Source organism: Physeter macrocephalus, chromosome 12 (genome assembly GCF_002837175.3).
Source record: "Physeter macrocephalus isolate SW-GA chromosome 12, ASM283717v5, whole genome shotgun sequence".
Classification (NCBI taxonomy): Eukaryota; Metazoa; Chordata; class Mammalia; order Artiodactyla; family Physeteridae; genus Physeter; species Physeter macrocephalus.
This window is the reverse complement of record NC_041225.1, coordinates 14,284,212-14,300,574: the sequence shown is the minus strand read 5'-3', so window position 1 is coordinate 14,300,574 and position 16,363 is coordinate 14,284,212. Positions and strand designations below refer to the sequence as shown.

At 46.9% G+C, this 16,363-nt stretch overlaps 1 protein-coding gene across 17 annotated transcripts in view; it reads left to right on the top strand.

The window, feature by feature from the left end:
* Positions 1 to 16,363, top strand: part of BCL2L11 (BCL2 like 11) — a 107,090-nt gene that overhangs the window by 20,180 nt on the left and 70,547 nt on the right. For 4 of the 17 annotated variants that reach the window (XM_024129905.3, XM_024129908.3, XM_055088888.1 and 1 more), the window contains one exon: positions 9,124 to 9,233. The exons of 3 other annotated variants lie outside the window; for them this stretch is intronic. In XM_024129905.3, coding sequence (XP_023985673.1) covers positions 9,124 to 9,233 — 110 coding nt within the window. Of the gene's footprint in view, positions 1 to 2,685; positions 3,143 to 3,978; positions 6,289 to 6,309; positions 12,379 to 12,590; positions 12,716 to 16,363 lie in introns of those variants that run through there. 10 more of the 17 variants (XM_055088892.1, XM_055088889.1, XM_055088894.1 and 7 more) reach the window with 10 other exon arrangements.

Here is a 16,363-nt window from a genome sequence, read left to right as displayed (position 1 = left end):
GTTGGAGTGGAAGGTTCCAGCAGGTGACCCAGGCCAGTCTTGGTCTTTCCTGTGATGCTGCCATCCAGTCCCCGGGGCAAGTCCCTCCACCTGCCTGGGGACCAGTGTCCTCCTGAACTGGGAGGGTGTTGCAGCCAGTCTGCAGCGGTCAGAGCACTGAAGGGTATCCAGTGTGGGCGGGGTGGGAGTTGCTCTAGATTGGAACGACCCTGTGGAGTCGGTATTGCATGGTGGTTTTCTCAGCACGGGGTAACCAAACTACTGCACCCGGGATCTGAGCCCATGAGGTGGTAGAGCTTGGCCAGCAGCTGTGTCTCTGGAGGGGAAAGGGCATCGGGAGGAAGAGGAAGAACCTGAGAACCTGAGCAGATAAAAAGACCTTTGATACCACCAGACCAGACATCTTTCAGAGCAGAATTCTACACATCTTACACTTGTATTTGCCCTAAGGCGGTGACTCTAGCTTCCATTCTTTTCCTGTGTTGGTGGGGGGACATAGCACAGCCATGGACAGAACATTTCTGTGGTTTGCAGAGAAGGCCTAGGACCCGCAGCCCCCCACCCCCCGAATTGCCGTGTCGTGCGCGGAGGTTAGGTGGTGGCTTGAACAAGGTCGGTACAGGCTGGTCAGTGGATGAAGGAACTTGGGCTCCAGCCATCTTTCTGATTGATCGCTCACGATACCGGTCAGATTCTCTGCTCGCTTTAGCCTTTTGGTTTTCTTATTTTTTACACAGCGTTCAGTTCTTACACTTCTTTTTATCATTGAGTTTCCTACAAAAGGTTTTGGGGCTGTGTTCACCTGTGTCCCTTTCAGCATAAACGTGCTCTTCAGATGCACAAGCTTTGTGAGTTTTTTAGGGAGAAGTCAGACAGCCCAACTGCAACAGACATATGTTTTGAGGCCAAATATTTAAGGCATCAAATGTCCAAACACAATGATTCCGTCCTTGTGATTATGCAAAATAGTGTCTGGAATTAAGGTGTAATGTTTTCTCTCTTGATAACGATGTGGGATAAAAAGAGGCAGCTGCCTCTTGTGAATTTGTTTTAATTGGGAAGCTTTCAGTATGCCTCATCCTTCTGGTGTGTTATCAGTCACCATATATATGCATTAACAGATGAGCACTTCACTTAGTGCGTTGCCAGTATAAATTTTAACCGCATAAATAAAATTACAGGCTTTTACACGTCTTAATTGGAAAGAATGTTTTGGATGTAGCTTTTCAGGATTCTGTTTTTTGCCCCTTGCCTTGGTCTCCACTATCATTAGGACAAAGTAACAGTGATGCTTAAGACCTTCATGTGAACTAAGGAGAAGAGATTTTTTTGTCACCTGTTTCCTGCCACCAGCGTTAAATTTTATAGAGGAAGCCACACACACTCTGTAATCAAAAATTTTTATATTTGTAGTTTAAATTCTCATTTCCTCCCCCACATCTCATTCTGGGCCAGGAACAACGGATGGCTACCGAAAGCTAGTAACTTCAAAATTGTTAACACTTTATTTCTAAGGTACGATCTTAAGTGAATTAACATGTAGAGTTATATATTTACAACTTCCTTGGCTGTAACCACTTAGCCAATCCCAATCCAGAATTCACTTCTAGACTACTTTGCATTAACCTTAACCACTTAAGTCTTAACCACTGTCGCGGTTACAGTTTAACCCTGGCAGTGGTTAAGACGCCATGCTTCCACTGCAGGGGGTGAGGGTTCTATCCCTGGTCTGGGAACTAAGAGCCCGCATGCCGTGTGGTATAGCCAGAATAAAATAAAATAAAAGGTTTCCAAAAAGCATTTCTCTTTTTGTAGTTTTGCTGGAGTGACTAGTGAAATAAATTGTCTGGATAGGAATTTCCCTCCACTGTCAGTGGAAGGGTCATGAGGTTGGACTTGTTCTTCTGAGTAAGACAGCACAGGCACAGTCAAGTCCTCCGTGATATTCTGGAAGGAATCTAAGACTATGGAAATAGAGACACAGCTGTCCTAGAGACAGTGGGGCTAGCGGCAGTGTAGGGAAAGCAAGAAACAGTAGTGTCCTGTGTCCTGCTGCCCCCAGCCAGACCCACTGCAGACCCCAGCCACACGCTGTTTAGAGCATCATGTCTCTGGAGCATCTCGAGGGGGGTCAGAGTGGTGATGGAGGGCATTCCCAGAGCTCGTCATAAAGGCACGTGGAAGGAACTGGTTCCGGACCAGATTTGGGGCACGAGGTGGCAGTTGCATTGATTAAAAAGAGGGGTAATGACTGAGAGGGATCATAGATTGTCCTTGTAGCCCCAGGGGACAGAATCTAGATTGGGATCGGGGTTAGAAGAGAACATTCCATTTCCCAGGAGGGAGAAGTTTGTAGCGCCTAATGCCTATCAGCGAGGACTGCAGTGCCTTAGGAAAAGGGATGCACCAGGCCCAGGGCGGGCGACCAGGCATCATGGTGCAGGAGGCTCCTGCCAGGTCCCCCACCTGGCGAAAGATGCTGGCTCCTGCCGTGACCCAGAGTTAGCTGGGTATGTCCTCGGACATAGACATAAAAACTCGGGATCTGGGTTTGCTCCTGGCCTTGGCTTCTAGAAAATATGTGTGTAGAGGACAGCTCAGGGGAGATGGGTAACTAGGTTTTCTGAGGTTGAAGAAGGCATGACACATTCATCTTAATGCCTTTAGATTCATATTTTATTGTAGGATACAGTTAAGGTCAAAGGGGGAAGATACGAACACTAGTTTCCAGACTCGTGCCCAGCTTCACAGCCTTGGTTTACTGGCAGTTTCCAAAGGGTCAGACTGGAAATTGATCAAAGCAGCTTATTTTGATTTTCTTACTCACGGCCACGTAAAAGCAGTGGGCAATACACATGGAAAGAGTAAGTATGAAAACCCTGGCTACATCTCATTTGCTTTCTTAGTTTTGTTTTTTTTTTGTCCTAGCAGCTATTTATAAAGCACCGTCTTGAATTCCTGCAACTGCTCAGGCTTGACCCATGTGTGTACCAGGGAAAAACAGGTTTAGGAACTTCACGAGTACTGATGCCGAATACTATCTCTTTATTTTATTTCTAATCCATTTCATTTTCATCCAGTGGTTCAGTGGAATTGATACAGTATTTATCAAAAAATAAAATGATGGAACTGAGAAATAATAGACCCAGAAGGGGAGGGGTGTGTGTGTGTGTGTGTGTGTGTGTGTGTGTGTGTGTGTGTGTGTGTGTGTGTGTGTGTGTGTGTGTAATTGGGTTCTGGCTCGTTTGCTTTCTGAGAACTATCAGAGTTGAAGGTGATTTCTGATAGCATTTACTGCAGTCAGTAAATGATAGTAAATGACTGATAGTCAGTTGCTATCACAGCAGCGGCCCTCCTTCCCCTGTGGCTGGGAATTCTGGAGCTGCTGAGACAGCTGCGTCACTCAGGTGGGTTTCCTATGGCCAGCTTTCTGGTTGCTTCCTTTTTGTAAGCTGTGGCTAAATCTCAATTGATGAAGATATTTCTGAAGATAGCCCCCTTAAGTAAGGAGACTGTTGGGTTGAATAAACATCCCAGAATTTTTACTTCTCCAAATGAGTGTTGACCTTCACCGTGGCCACATGCAGGAGCCGTGCTTCCTCTAAACATTTTTGGAGCATCTTTTTTGGAATTGGTTTAGCCCTGTTTTCAGAGCCAGCAAGGAAGTGGTCCTTTATGTCTTTTGGTTCAATCCAGAGTCTCCTCAGGGATAAAGATGGACAGCCCCGAAATGCCAGGAGGAGGAGGGGCTTGCTTTCTGCCCCACAGTCCCTGGTAAGTGCCAGGCAAAGTGAGCACTTATCTGCCTGAGTATTATGTTCTGTGGTGTGTTTAAAATAAAAACAATAATTTCTTCAAAGTCATACCTTCCGCCTCTCTTCAGGGACCAAGACACCCTTTCTCAACTCTGAGTTGAATATTGATTCAGAGCTCAGTTCATGTTGATTAGTTGAAAATCTAATCTCAATTCTACCCCAGTATTTGTAGCTCACCGAACCTCTGAAAACAGTAGAGAGTGAAATGTTTCCGTGGATTTTCGTTTGGTTTCTGGTCCTGCACTTGAAGCTCCGGTAGTGATGTGCTGGGAACTCAAAACAGCCGCTGGCCCCGGGACGTGAGAGCATCCTGTCCCCAAGGATGATCGCAGTGGTGTGAGCGCACGTGTAAGACACGGTCTCGCCGCCCCCAGGAGGGTTCTCGTCGTCGGCACAGCAGCCCGGCCGGGTGTGGAAAGACGGCGGTGAACGTCAGAATGTGACCTCAGCTCCTTCGAACACCTGCCGATCGGAACAGTGGGGTGGAAGCGGTTGGACGTTCAGGAAAAATCAGAAGGTTTGGCTTGACTGATGTGGAGCTCATTATGCATCGACAATCTCGTTTTTGTAAATTTTCCCACTCTCGCTGGCGGTGCTACAGAAAGCCCTTGCCGAAAGCCTCAGCCTGATTTCACTATCAGCCACTTAACCACGATATTAATTTTTTTTCAATCGCTGAGCTTTTAAGATTTGGAATTACCCTCTGGGCTGGAAACTAGTTTTGTAGCTGAACCACAACAGTCTGTTAATGCGATACTGCACATCGTTCAGTAACTCAGAGTTCTTTGGCGTTGAAAAAATGTCCTCCTTTCTACCCACCCGGCACACTGGTATAGAAAAATAGATTAATCAGAGACCTCGTGGTTTTTTTGGTTTGGGGGTTTTTTTTTTCCTATAGGAAATCAGGTTACCTGAAATGCTAGATTCTGAAGTGCTAGATTTCAGAAAACTCTAGCATTGTTTCCAAGAGTTTTGATGAAAATTCAAGTGACATAGTGCGATATGCACTTTTGACAGAATTGCCTGTGTCTGACACAGTTGCACTCCAAAGTTTTGATTAGTGGCTTTGGTTAGAAAATCTGGGCCCAGCAAGTTCCCCAGCTCAGAATGGTGCTTACAGGATCGGAGCCAGCCTTGTGTGGACTTCTGGTTACAGCTTTGGAGTAGTAGCTTTACATGAAGAGCTGTTTATATTTCATTGTGCCTTTTCCTCTTCCTTCCCCTCCCCTCTCCCATTTTAGCACCAGGTTTGTGGCATGAAATGCTTTCTTAAATGCTGAAGCTACATTTTGTGTGGGTGAAAATGCACCACATCACAGTTTCCCCTTTGAAGTTCTTATGTTTATGTAAAATTGCCTTAGTTAAAAATGTGATCTAAGTAATAAGAGCTTTTGTTTCAAATAAAGACCCATTTTATTGATCAGGTATCAATGATTGCGGCTGTCAAGCACATTGCAGAGAGCATAATAAAATGTTTATGTTTGATGCTTATCTGTCTTACAGGCTAGAGATATAAATGTAAATGATCTTTTTGATAAGTGGATTATATTAGCATGGGAGCAGGCAGATTGAGTATCTAGAAAGGACTGTAGGAGTGAGGGTGTGTTTTCTGAGTATCCCCTGCCCTTGAACCCCAGCAGCTCCAGGTTCACCTTCGGAAGACCGAGCCATGGATCCCTTCCGCATCGTGGTGGTTCGTGCTCTGGGTCACTGTGGGGCAAAATTCAGCAAACTGGTGATACAGGGAATAAAAACCTTAATTCTGGCTCCGACCAGTGCCGCCATGGGGCTGACAAGCAAATTCTCAGGTCAGCCAGACCCCATTCTTAGTCCTGCTAGGTTCTCACGTGACATGAGACCGCGTGTGACAGACACCAGCATTAAACTAGTGATGAAGTTAAGGAAAAGCCCCCGGCCCTCCCCTCACCACCAAAAGGAGATATTTTGTTACTTGAGAAATAATCTTTGAAATTTAGGTGGCAAAAATCCACTGTATTAACTGAGATTAAGGCCACCCTTTTAAAATATAGGAATAGGATGCCTTTGAAAATATTCAAAATAGAATTTTTATCTTAACGATCTTACCTTAAAACCAATACTCTCTGTATTTATGGGCTAGGTTTTATTGCAGGGTGAATGTTGGTCATTAATTTTAGGTTTATTCAAGGAATAAGAACAGTATTTGCTTCTCAAAAAACTCCAATTCTTAAAGCCAAGTGGTGATAGCTGCTGTGTTAGAGTAGTCCAGACACATCAGTCTCCTTTGCAAACATTCATTTATATTGTATGTTACTATTCTATAGAAACTTCAAAATATATATATACCTAAGCACAGTTGCTAGCTCTCTTACTGATCTGTTTTATCAGTTAGTGTATGCTAAGCCTGGCCTAACCAATTATCTTTGGCTAATACAACTCTCCCGACTCCTCAGTGTTCTCCAAAGACACACGTCTGGGCCCCAGAACTGATCTGTGGTTTCTTCCTCCTGCTCAGGATTTCTCAGGGCCTGGTCTGTGGACCGTCTGCACCAGGAGCTTGTAAAAGAGTACAGCCTCCGGGCCTCACTGCCAGACCACGGGGATGTGTTTCTCTCTCTGCATTTATTGAAGCTAGCAGTTAGAACTCTTCTTTCTGTAGAAGAAACATCTGCTTATCTTCTTCCCCCACAAACAGCAGGGCGTTTATCTCTAAGATGAACAAGTTGGATCTGGCCCCCAAGGTTCCACATGTCCTCAGCTGCTGGCCAGGTTGGCGCAGTCACTAGGTGCTCATTTTGATGTGCACCGGCTCCAATCGTGGTGCTTCTGGCCGTCAGCCCTCCCGTGAGCCAGACAGAACTTTCTAAACCACATAGGTAAGTGAGGGTGTTAAATAGAATTCAGTAGACTTCCGCCTGCAGGTTGGGGGAAATTAACCGGGGGAGTTAACTTCGTTTTGTGTTATAACAATATAAGGTATGAGTATCCTTGTCCAGAAGAAGTTTATCATTTCGTTGAAGTTTAGCATTTAATCGGCAGGTATGTAAGCTCGTGGGAGCAGGGCTTGGGCGACTTTGGTTGCTGTACCCAGACCATCTCCTGAGCAGTGTCTGGCTCATGGGCGTTCATACTCATTGGGTAAATTAGTGAGTATCTTGATGTACTAAACTTTAGGTAACTTGGCAACAGTTTTTACCAGTCTGTCATCTTTGTAAAATACGCAGTCTAGATTTCACAGATTTTCTTTGGATAATTGGCATTTTCTGCATTTCTGACTCTAGGATTTGAAGGCAGATTTACTCCCTCGAAGAGAGCCAAGTGTAGTGAGAAAAGAGTGGGGCTCGGGAGCCGGGGAGAGGTGGGTGACGGGGGTTCTGAGCGACCACGTGGCATCCTGTGCGCTGGTCTGGTCACTTGTACCTGTGGATACATGCGTCTCCCTGAGCTAACGCTGCAGGTGATGACCGCAGTGATCATTCTAAGAAAAGAGGCTTTCCTTTCCCTCCAGGGTGAGGTAACTTTGTAACAACAGCTGCTAAAGTCAGGGAAAGAGCACTTGATTGGCTGATAGTATAAAGAGATAGTAATGATTTGGTACCTGTGACGGACAAAATCCTTAAAGCACTGCAAACCCAGGAGAAGGGAGTGAACTATTACAGACCACTTGGCATCACATATACCCTGAAATTCTGTTTTCTGCCGGTTTAGCTACTTAAAATTTAATTTTAATAGGCTTGTACACAGTAACGATAGAATTTGTGACAGAGGTACAGCCAAGGCAGTTTTCTGTGTGGTTGGAGGGGTATTCGGGGGACATGCCTGGCTTATCCCAAAAGTTTCCTGTCATAAGCCTTTGTGCTCTTGACCAGGCGTCCTTGGGGAATCTCCCCTCTGGCTCGTTGCCAGCACAGATGATCCTGGAGAGGATGCACGTGTATTCTTTATTCAGTGCCCCCACACCTGTGTGCGCACGCGCGTGCACACACACGATGCCCTGCCTCTCAGCCTTTGTGGGATTGTTGTCATTTCTCTTGGGTGAGGGCCCGGGGGACAGAGAAGTTGGGGCAAGAGATTGAGGAGACTTGGTAAAAACTCAAAAAATAGTTCACTTTTAAGTGTTTTTGTAGACCTAGGAACCAACATCACTTTTATTTGTAACGATAAATAAAACTCTTAATACAACATACAAAATTTTTTTTTTTTTACAAAAACACAAAACAGGAAGCTATATTCATGTTACGGCAAAATCTAAGCACAATAGGTGCTTAAATTTTTCGCTGTGGTTAAAACGTAACACGTGTGTTTAATTGCCAGTAGAGTGTGCTCCTTTTAACAGGAAGTTAGTGTAAGCCGTATGTGAATAGCAGTTGAAATCCAATAATCTCATCTCTTTTCCTGTTACCCGTGTTACCCAGCTGTTCTCTGAGTGTGGAGAACACTTTTCCTCGTGGTACTTGGAGAATATCGTCTTCCTGATGCTCTGTGGGATCTTTGGACAGCTCACCTTTTTGTGCTCCATTTCTGGCCATCACGTGGCTTTGAAATGGGCTCGTTAACCAACGGCTGAACGTACTGGGTGTGGATGGGAGTGACAGCTTAATGAAAGGGTGAACCTCCCTCTTTTTTCTCCTTTCAAAAAAGCCTTTGCTCTTACACCCAAAACATTTCCTCTCTCCATGTGGTGTTTGCAGACTTGAGCCCATCTTTATTGGCTGCATTAATATCAAAACAAAACATGCAGTTATGCTTTAATTTGGCCCCTTGGTGGCACTTGTGCAGACTGGCTGTGTATCGCTGCACCTCCTTCCATGGAAACAGGCTCATTCATTTCTCAAGTTTTCACTGACTTTGCTTTGAATACAACCATTCCATATTCCTCGATGATGTGTGACATTTTCCTAGGAATTTTACCTTGTCTTAAGATCAAAATATAATAGTTATTTTACGGATGGCCTAAATTTTTACACTCTCGTATGTTTCGAGGCTATTTCTTGGGCGGCATCGATTGTGCCGTCGTTGTGTTAGTTTGCCTTCTCGAAATGGAAGTATGTAATTCACTGGCCAGGAGATTTTTAAATTTGGCAATTCTGAATCTCCAGTTGTTGTTGAAAATTAAATTACTCTGTATTCCTTATTCATGAACCAGAGTTAACGTAGCAGAGCCTGCCACCATAATCTCGAATGCATGATTGTAGCTCTTGAAGTTAGGGAGCGTCCCAAAACATGAAAGCGTGTGTGAGATGGGCTTGCTTCTAGAAACTGACCTTTGGGACTTTCTAAATGATCTATGGAAAACAATGTGATTTTTGTTCTGTTTGTTCTGATGCAGCTTCCATGAGGCAGTCTCAGGCTGTACCTGCAGATATGCGTCCGGAGATATGGATTGCGCAAGAGTTGCGGCGTATTGGAGACGAATTTAATGCATATTACCCAAGGAGGGTAATGATGTTTTCTTTACCCCCTTTCTCCCTCACACCCTACCTCTCCCTGCCATTTAAAAAAAAAAGAAAAAAAGAAAAGACTAGTAATAATCCTGTGCTTATTCTGGAAATGAGTGGTATTACCTATGTGTGACCTACCATTCTTCCTCCTTTCCCATTTTCTATTTGCTCTATGGCTGAATGTAAGTGGTGGCCATTAGACAAAATCTGAGGCCGACCAAGGGATGGTAGGAGCACGAACCTTAAACCCTCCATGCTTGAAACAAAACGGATTATGTATATGCTTTGAAATATTCCCATATAAATATTAACATAGTCTTCAAGCCAGAGAGGGAGTTTCAGCCCTCCCTGGAGACAGTTTGGGTCAAAAGTAAAGAAATTTTTAAATTTCCATCTTCACTCAGCCAAAGGGAATGATGCCAGATCTAAAGTAAAAGTCTCCCCCTGTGATTTGCCAGGCAGTGAGTCAGAGCAGGGAAGCCTCTGTGTCATTCCAGCCCCCACTGCTGTCGTTGGTGTTCATTTATTGAAATGTATTAGGAGGCCAATAATTAATAGCCTGTAATTTGGGGTATAAAAATTTTACACCTCGGGCTTCCCCTGGTAGCGCAGTGGTTGAGAATCCGCCTGCGGATACAGGGGACCGCGGGTTCGTGCCCCGGTCCGGGAAGATCCCACATGCCGCGGAGCGGCTGGGCCCGTGAGCCATGGCCGCTGAGCCTGCGCGTCCGGAGCCTGTGCTCCGCGACGGGAGAGGCCACAGCAGTGAGAGGGCCCCGTACCGCAAAAAAAAAAAAAAAAAAAAAAAAAATTTTACACTTCAAATTGAGTGCCCCTGGGATTTTTGAGGTGTGCTGTTGGGTTAAAAAAAAAAAAAAAAAAATTCAGCCTTAGATCTTACTCTGCAAGCACAGAGTGTATTTTGTTTTGCCCAGTGGCAATATATGTTACCATTTGGACACCTTATTCCCATGGAAGACATTTTAAAATGTGTAGGGTTTAACTCGGGGAGTTAGGCTCTTACGAGCATGTGTGACTACTTCCTGTAGGGGTACCACCAGCAAATGTGTGAGAGCATGTGATTTTGGCTTGCGTATTACCTTTTTTTCTGGCAGCCATGTATGAAGGTATTTCTGTTGATTTATCGAGAAGGAAGCACTTAACAATTATTTTCTACAAAATAAGATTTAATATCATTCTTTCTTACTGTGTTACTTTTCATCTGACTCCTTTTCTTCCAAACATTATCGTTTCATATGAATACTTTTTAAAGATTTTTTTTCTTTCTTTTTTCTTCTGGAGAGAGTTTATGCTTAGGACCCCCCAATATTTCTGTCCTGCTTTAAATGTTAGTCTCTTTTGTAGCTATAGCTGTTGCTTAGTAAACAGATGTAACGTTACCTGTAAATTGCTTTCAATCAGTCTCGTTTGCCTGTTATATACAGTGCCTTTTAAGCGTTTTTAAACATACATGGAGATGTTTTCCCATTACAAGAGAGTCTTTCATTTCTTCAGTATAGAATCTCCATAAGGGAACTAGTTAGGGAGTTTCAGAAAACTCACACTGGATACTCTTTATCCCTTCTATAGGGTGTGTATGTGTGTGTTTGATGGGAAATACGCTATTGTGTGATTCTGTCATTAAACGGGAAATGTCACATTGATGAACGGGCTCCGGAATTTCTTGTGATACTGGGTCTAGCTGGCAGGATGCCTGGCAGCCTATACCTGACGGGGACCCGCTCACAGAACATAAACTCCCTCTCAGCCTAGATCTGAAATGGCAATCACTTTGGCAAGGTGGGTTGTTTTGTAATTTGCCACAGAAGTTACCGTTGCCCTAGTTCTTCTGCCTCGGTTTCGCTGGTGGGGTTTCGGGGTTACTGTTTGTGTGTGGACTCGGCTGTCCCGCTTGACTAGGAGACAGTGGTCAGAAACAGGGCCCTAGGATATTCGGGACGTCGGTCCCTTCAAGAGGGTAGGCTGAATGTATCCAGTCCTGATTCTGGAACGTGTCACGAATCCAGCAGGAAGAGGTCACTTCTGACGGCTATGGCGGCTTCTCAGGCTGAGCCTGGGCCGTGAACTGACCGGCACGCTGGGCCTGCCACCTCCCCATCCCATCTCAAAGCGGGTGGTAGAGGTCCTTAGGGCTCCAGGTCTGACTTGGCTGGGGCTCCCCGGGAGAAGTGAGGCTGCCGGGCTCTGGTGCCTTCAGAGTCCGGGGAGCTCTGGACACCGAGATGAGTCAGCACAGCTCCATCCTCAGGGGGTTGGATCAGAACCTTTGGCCAGAGAGCCAGATGTGTTTAAGAAGGTTTTGCAAAAGTTTCTCTTTAAACTTACATGAAGTGTCAGTGACTCTGTGATTGGCATGAAGTATCAGTGACTCTACAGAGCTTTCCCCCGAGCCTGCCTGGATGGGTCTGGCTGATGCATCTCTGTGGTGGCCTTGAATGGTTGGTGGTGAGACATGGGCTAGGGTGGCGGGGGGTAGGAGCACAGCCATGCCCACACGTAGGCTGCCGAGGTGGGGGACAGTTCAGATCACGTGCAGGGGAGACACAGGCCATTGGGTGGTCTTCAGCGCCAAGCCTCTCCCGTGCAGGTCGGGGGAGAGCCTCTCACAGGTCACACCCCGCCTCCCCACGTGCTCCCAGTGTTATTACACGGTTTAATGTTGAAGGTGCTCATATCTGTTTTTTCAAATGAGCTGCAACCTGTTTGTTCTCAGTGCTTTGGGTTAGATAAATAGAAGTGAGTCTCATTGCAGTGTTTCTCAATGCTTGTAATCGTGAACCTTATTTGGCATCTCTTAAAAAGAACCAATGCAAAAATGCAGTCGCTAATCAATGAAAGGACTCTAGCTTTCTAAGAAGGCTGGAATATCAGGGGAGGAGTAGGGACAGACTCTAGCTTATAACCTCATTTTTCAAAAATGAAACAGACTTATTCTCCAGGTCTTATAAACAGCCAGTTCCAAACAGCAGGCTCTGAAACTCGGGATAGTGACACAGTGACCCCAGGGCCGCAGACGCCTGTCTTAAGAGTTGTTGGATTCAAAACAGTCCATTGTCTGCAGTCACACTGATGGGCCATTGTTGAATATTGGGGGTGGAAATCTGGGGAGGAAGTGGGAGGGATTCTGCTTCCAAGTTACGCACTTGTCTGTCCGGGGAGGTGTCCCTTCTTGGCAAGCAGAGTCCGTCGCCGCGCTGCTTTATGGTGGATCGGAGCCTTTTAAATATTCGGCGTCTCTACTTGCTTATACTGTTACAGTACGTTTTGTAAAGTGTTGGTCTTTTGTTGCCATGAGCCTTGCGAAGCCTGACAGGATATTTTCCCGTTTTTTCAGTTAGAGCAATAGAGGAAGTTGTCGTGTAGTTGTCATGTGCTCAGTGCACTTGAGGGCAGTGGGGAAGCATGTGAGACGGAGCTGTGGAGTCTGAACCCTTGAAGCAGGAGGTGAGAGAGGCACAGGTGAGCGCAAAGCCCCGGTGCATGTTCCCTTCTCCTTTTGTGACTCGGTGGGTGTCATCGCCCCAAATGAACCCTGCCAGGGCAGGGCAACCCGCCCCTCTACCTGATGGGAGTTTTACTGCTCCAGGTCTGGTGTATATTTGTAACTTTCTGTTTTGAAATAATTGCAGACTTTTACGCCAAAGTTGCAAGAATGGTACAAAGACCCCTCTTGTATCTGCCACGCGAGTCCCCTGCTGTTAACACTCTGCCACGTTTGCTTTAACGTCCTCCCTCCTCGTACCTACCTGTGTGCAAACTATTTTCTGAACTATTCGAGAACAAGCTGCAGGCACGATACTCCTTTACTCTGAAATTCATCAGCGTGTCCTTCCTAAGAATAAGAGTGTTCTCTTGTGCAACCGCAGAGTGATTAGCAAGATTGGGAAATTAACAACGTGGCAGTACTGTTGTGTCATCTGTGGGTCTCATGACTGCAGACTTCTCCAGTCGTCCCAACAGCGTGACATTGTGTCCTCCTCCGTGCATCGTATCGGGAGGCACGGGGTCTCAGCTTGTCCCGTTCCTGGGCCTCTGGTCAGAGGTGGTATCCTCCACTACGAAGTCAGTACTTTTCCATTTGTCATAGAAGGAAAGTGTGTATAAATGAGGAAGAACTTCCCTTTCTCCCCTGTGTTTACTTCGTTTGTCAGCTTTAGTTCATGGGTCCGTGTTTAGTTCAGCAGGTTCTTATGCATCCCTCTCGATACTTAATGCTCAGATTGTCGCAGATTTGGCCAGTGGCAGCCCCGTGGTGTGTCTCCGCCATGTCATTAGGCATTCAAGTGCTGCAGCAGCCTAGGCACACGTAGAGCATGTAGTGGGACAAAACCCAAGGGTCCAGGGAAGTGGAGGAGCTCTGGGGTGCGTTGCTGGATGACCTGCAACCATACGGTGTCCCGGCTCCATAGCTCCCCCTGCCCGGCTCTGAGAGATAACGGGGAGGGAGGGCGAGGGCTCTCGGGGAACACCGGGCAGCCAGGGACGTCAGTGGGGAAACTGCGTCTCTGGGGCTTTCTGAAGAGGGCAAGCAGCTGGCTGGGAGCCACGGTGCAGCGGCCTCTGTGTGTGTTGCAGCAGCTGGCACCTTGATGCCTCCTCTTCCCCGTGGTTGGGGGCCTCCACCCAGGCATCCAGCTTTCCTGTTGTTTTTGATAGCCTCTGCTGGCTTCTTTCACAATTCAGAAATTGCGTGAGTGCAAGTCCAGGTCCCATCTGCTGGAGGGAGCGTCAGCAAGTGTGGGCTCTGGTCCCCTGCAGGCGTGGGATGCCGTGTGCTCACCGCAGGTTCTTGGGGATGGTGTCCAATCGGATGGGATTCTTGGCCCTGGCTGGGGTTGCAGTCTGAGGCCGTGGAGAGGGTGCTAGACCCTTGAGAACGTGAAGACACGTGCTCTTGGGGTGATCAGCCCCATTTTCTAACCAGCGTGCCCCGGCTCCCCCCTGCCCCCAGTACCGATGCTGGGATCGCTCACCTCCTTGCCTTGCCGTCAGCTTGTCCGGCCTAAGTCACTCCGTGCTCAAGTAGGCTGCTCTTGGTTAGCTGTGGCATGGGGATGTCCCGATGGGGGGGCTGCAGTGGCCAGCAGCACGCGGTGCTAGGACAGGCTCTCTAGAAGGGCCAAGAAGTAGATGAAAACCCTTTCATTGTTTGATCACAAGAGACAGTGTATCTTTTGTTCACACTGCCTGCCTCCTACTTCTGTCCCAGGCGTGTGCAGGCATGAACTGACCGAATGACATAGAGGGAAGTGTAGCCCTGAACCAGACAAAGTAGAGAAGAAAAGGTGGCTTGCAGTCTGGTTCTGAGGGAAACAACAGTTTAATTGGTGTCAGCACATTAGCATTTTCATGTAAGTTGACCCTCGAACATCAAAGGGGCTCTGGGCGCCGACCCTGCTTTGCTTGGAGTCAAAAATCCATGCACTGCCATCCCTGCCTCAAGACAAAGGAATTGATAAATGACTCACCTAAGGGCAGGAAGCTGAAACTGTTTGGACAGAATTAGGACTCAAACTCCAGTCCTTTTGATTCCACGTATTGTGATCTCTAATTGAACACACACTTTTCCCCCCACTTTGCTAATTTAAAGATCTGTAAAATGAAAACAGGTACCATATTGAAAAAGATCCGTGTGTAAGTGAACCTGCACAGTTGAAACCCGTATTGTTCAAGGGTCACCTGTACTATATGTGAACTTGAAATCTGTATGTGTTGTCTTTCCTAACAAGTGAAATTCCCTGTGCTGTTTGATCCTCGTTTTCGGAAGGGATATTCCTCTATAGATGGTCTTCTGTAGCTAGTGGACGGGGAGAGGTCAAAATTGTAGCTTGTTTGGTAATAGCATAAACCATACTTACGTCCAGAGACGCATGTTCTCAGACGGCCCTCTTTTGAGGCCTTCGTTAATCACATGTTGGAGTTTAACAAAATAAGATGCTTTCTGTTACTGTCTGAGAAAAGAATAATGAAAAATCTGCATGTCAGACATTAAAACTGGGCCCATCCTATCTCATGAGATGACACCCCACATTGGTCTCACACAGGTTGATAGAATGACAGTTCCAGCTGTGAGCAGGATAAATTGATGCCTGCCAGTTATTTGGGATGCAGTTTTCAGGTTTAATGAGTGTCTTCCTTGGAGTTGGATAAGGCAGTTGTGGTCTTAAGAGCCTTGCACACCTGTCTGACACATGCCACATCCATACCACACGAAGAGTGACAAGACGAAGAGAATGAGCCCATCACGGAGATGCCAGGGCCTTTGAGAGAGAAGAGCCTCCCTCCTGTGACATCAGCTCTGCTATGTTTCCCTGAGACCTTCCCCGAGAGCATGGGGTTCAGATTATCCCCATGGACACTGTGGCTGTGGAGGGCTGAACGAGGGCTTTCCATGACTTGTGCAGGATAAAGGGTGATCTCGTAGGAAGATGCAGCTCACAGACAATTGCAGGGACTTTGGGGTCAGACTCCGTCTGTCCCCCTTCAGGAGCCCCATTTTTAGTCAGTCTCTTAGGGATGTAGTGACGATTAAACCAAAGCAGTTAGAGATGCATCTAGAAAATGCTGTCCATCATCCTGTGCTACCATCCTTCTGTTTTCTCTCACTTGGAACTGTAGTTGAGACTTTTCTCCATCGGTCTTTAAGCTTTGGATAGAGAGATACTAGTAACTTTGTTCACCTGTGTGTCTGCTGCGTACCCAGCTCGTTAAAGGAAATGTGGGGGGGGGCCCCGGGGGCGGGGGGTGGGGGGGGACCCCCGGGGGCGGGGGGTGGGGACCCCGGACGTGCTGCGTCTGTCTGGGTTACACAGATGTGAGCCGAGGTTGAGGCACTGGTGTGTGTGTGAATGGCTGGGTGGACACCAAGCTGGATGTGGCTTGTGTGCTCGCACACACCGCCCGCGAGGGCGCCGTCGGGCTGTGGCAGGTGGGCACACCTGCATGGCTGCCTGGCCCTTGGGGCACCGGAGGCCATCAACACGTAAGCATTTGGAGATGCAGGTGCCTGGAGGGGGACTTCAGAGACGTCTAGCTGGGTTTTTTTTAATCTCTTGAGGAGGAAATGGAGATGCACTTTGAGGCTCGGCCCTCCTGCACACATACAGA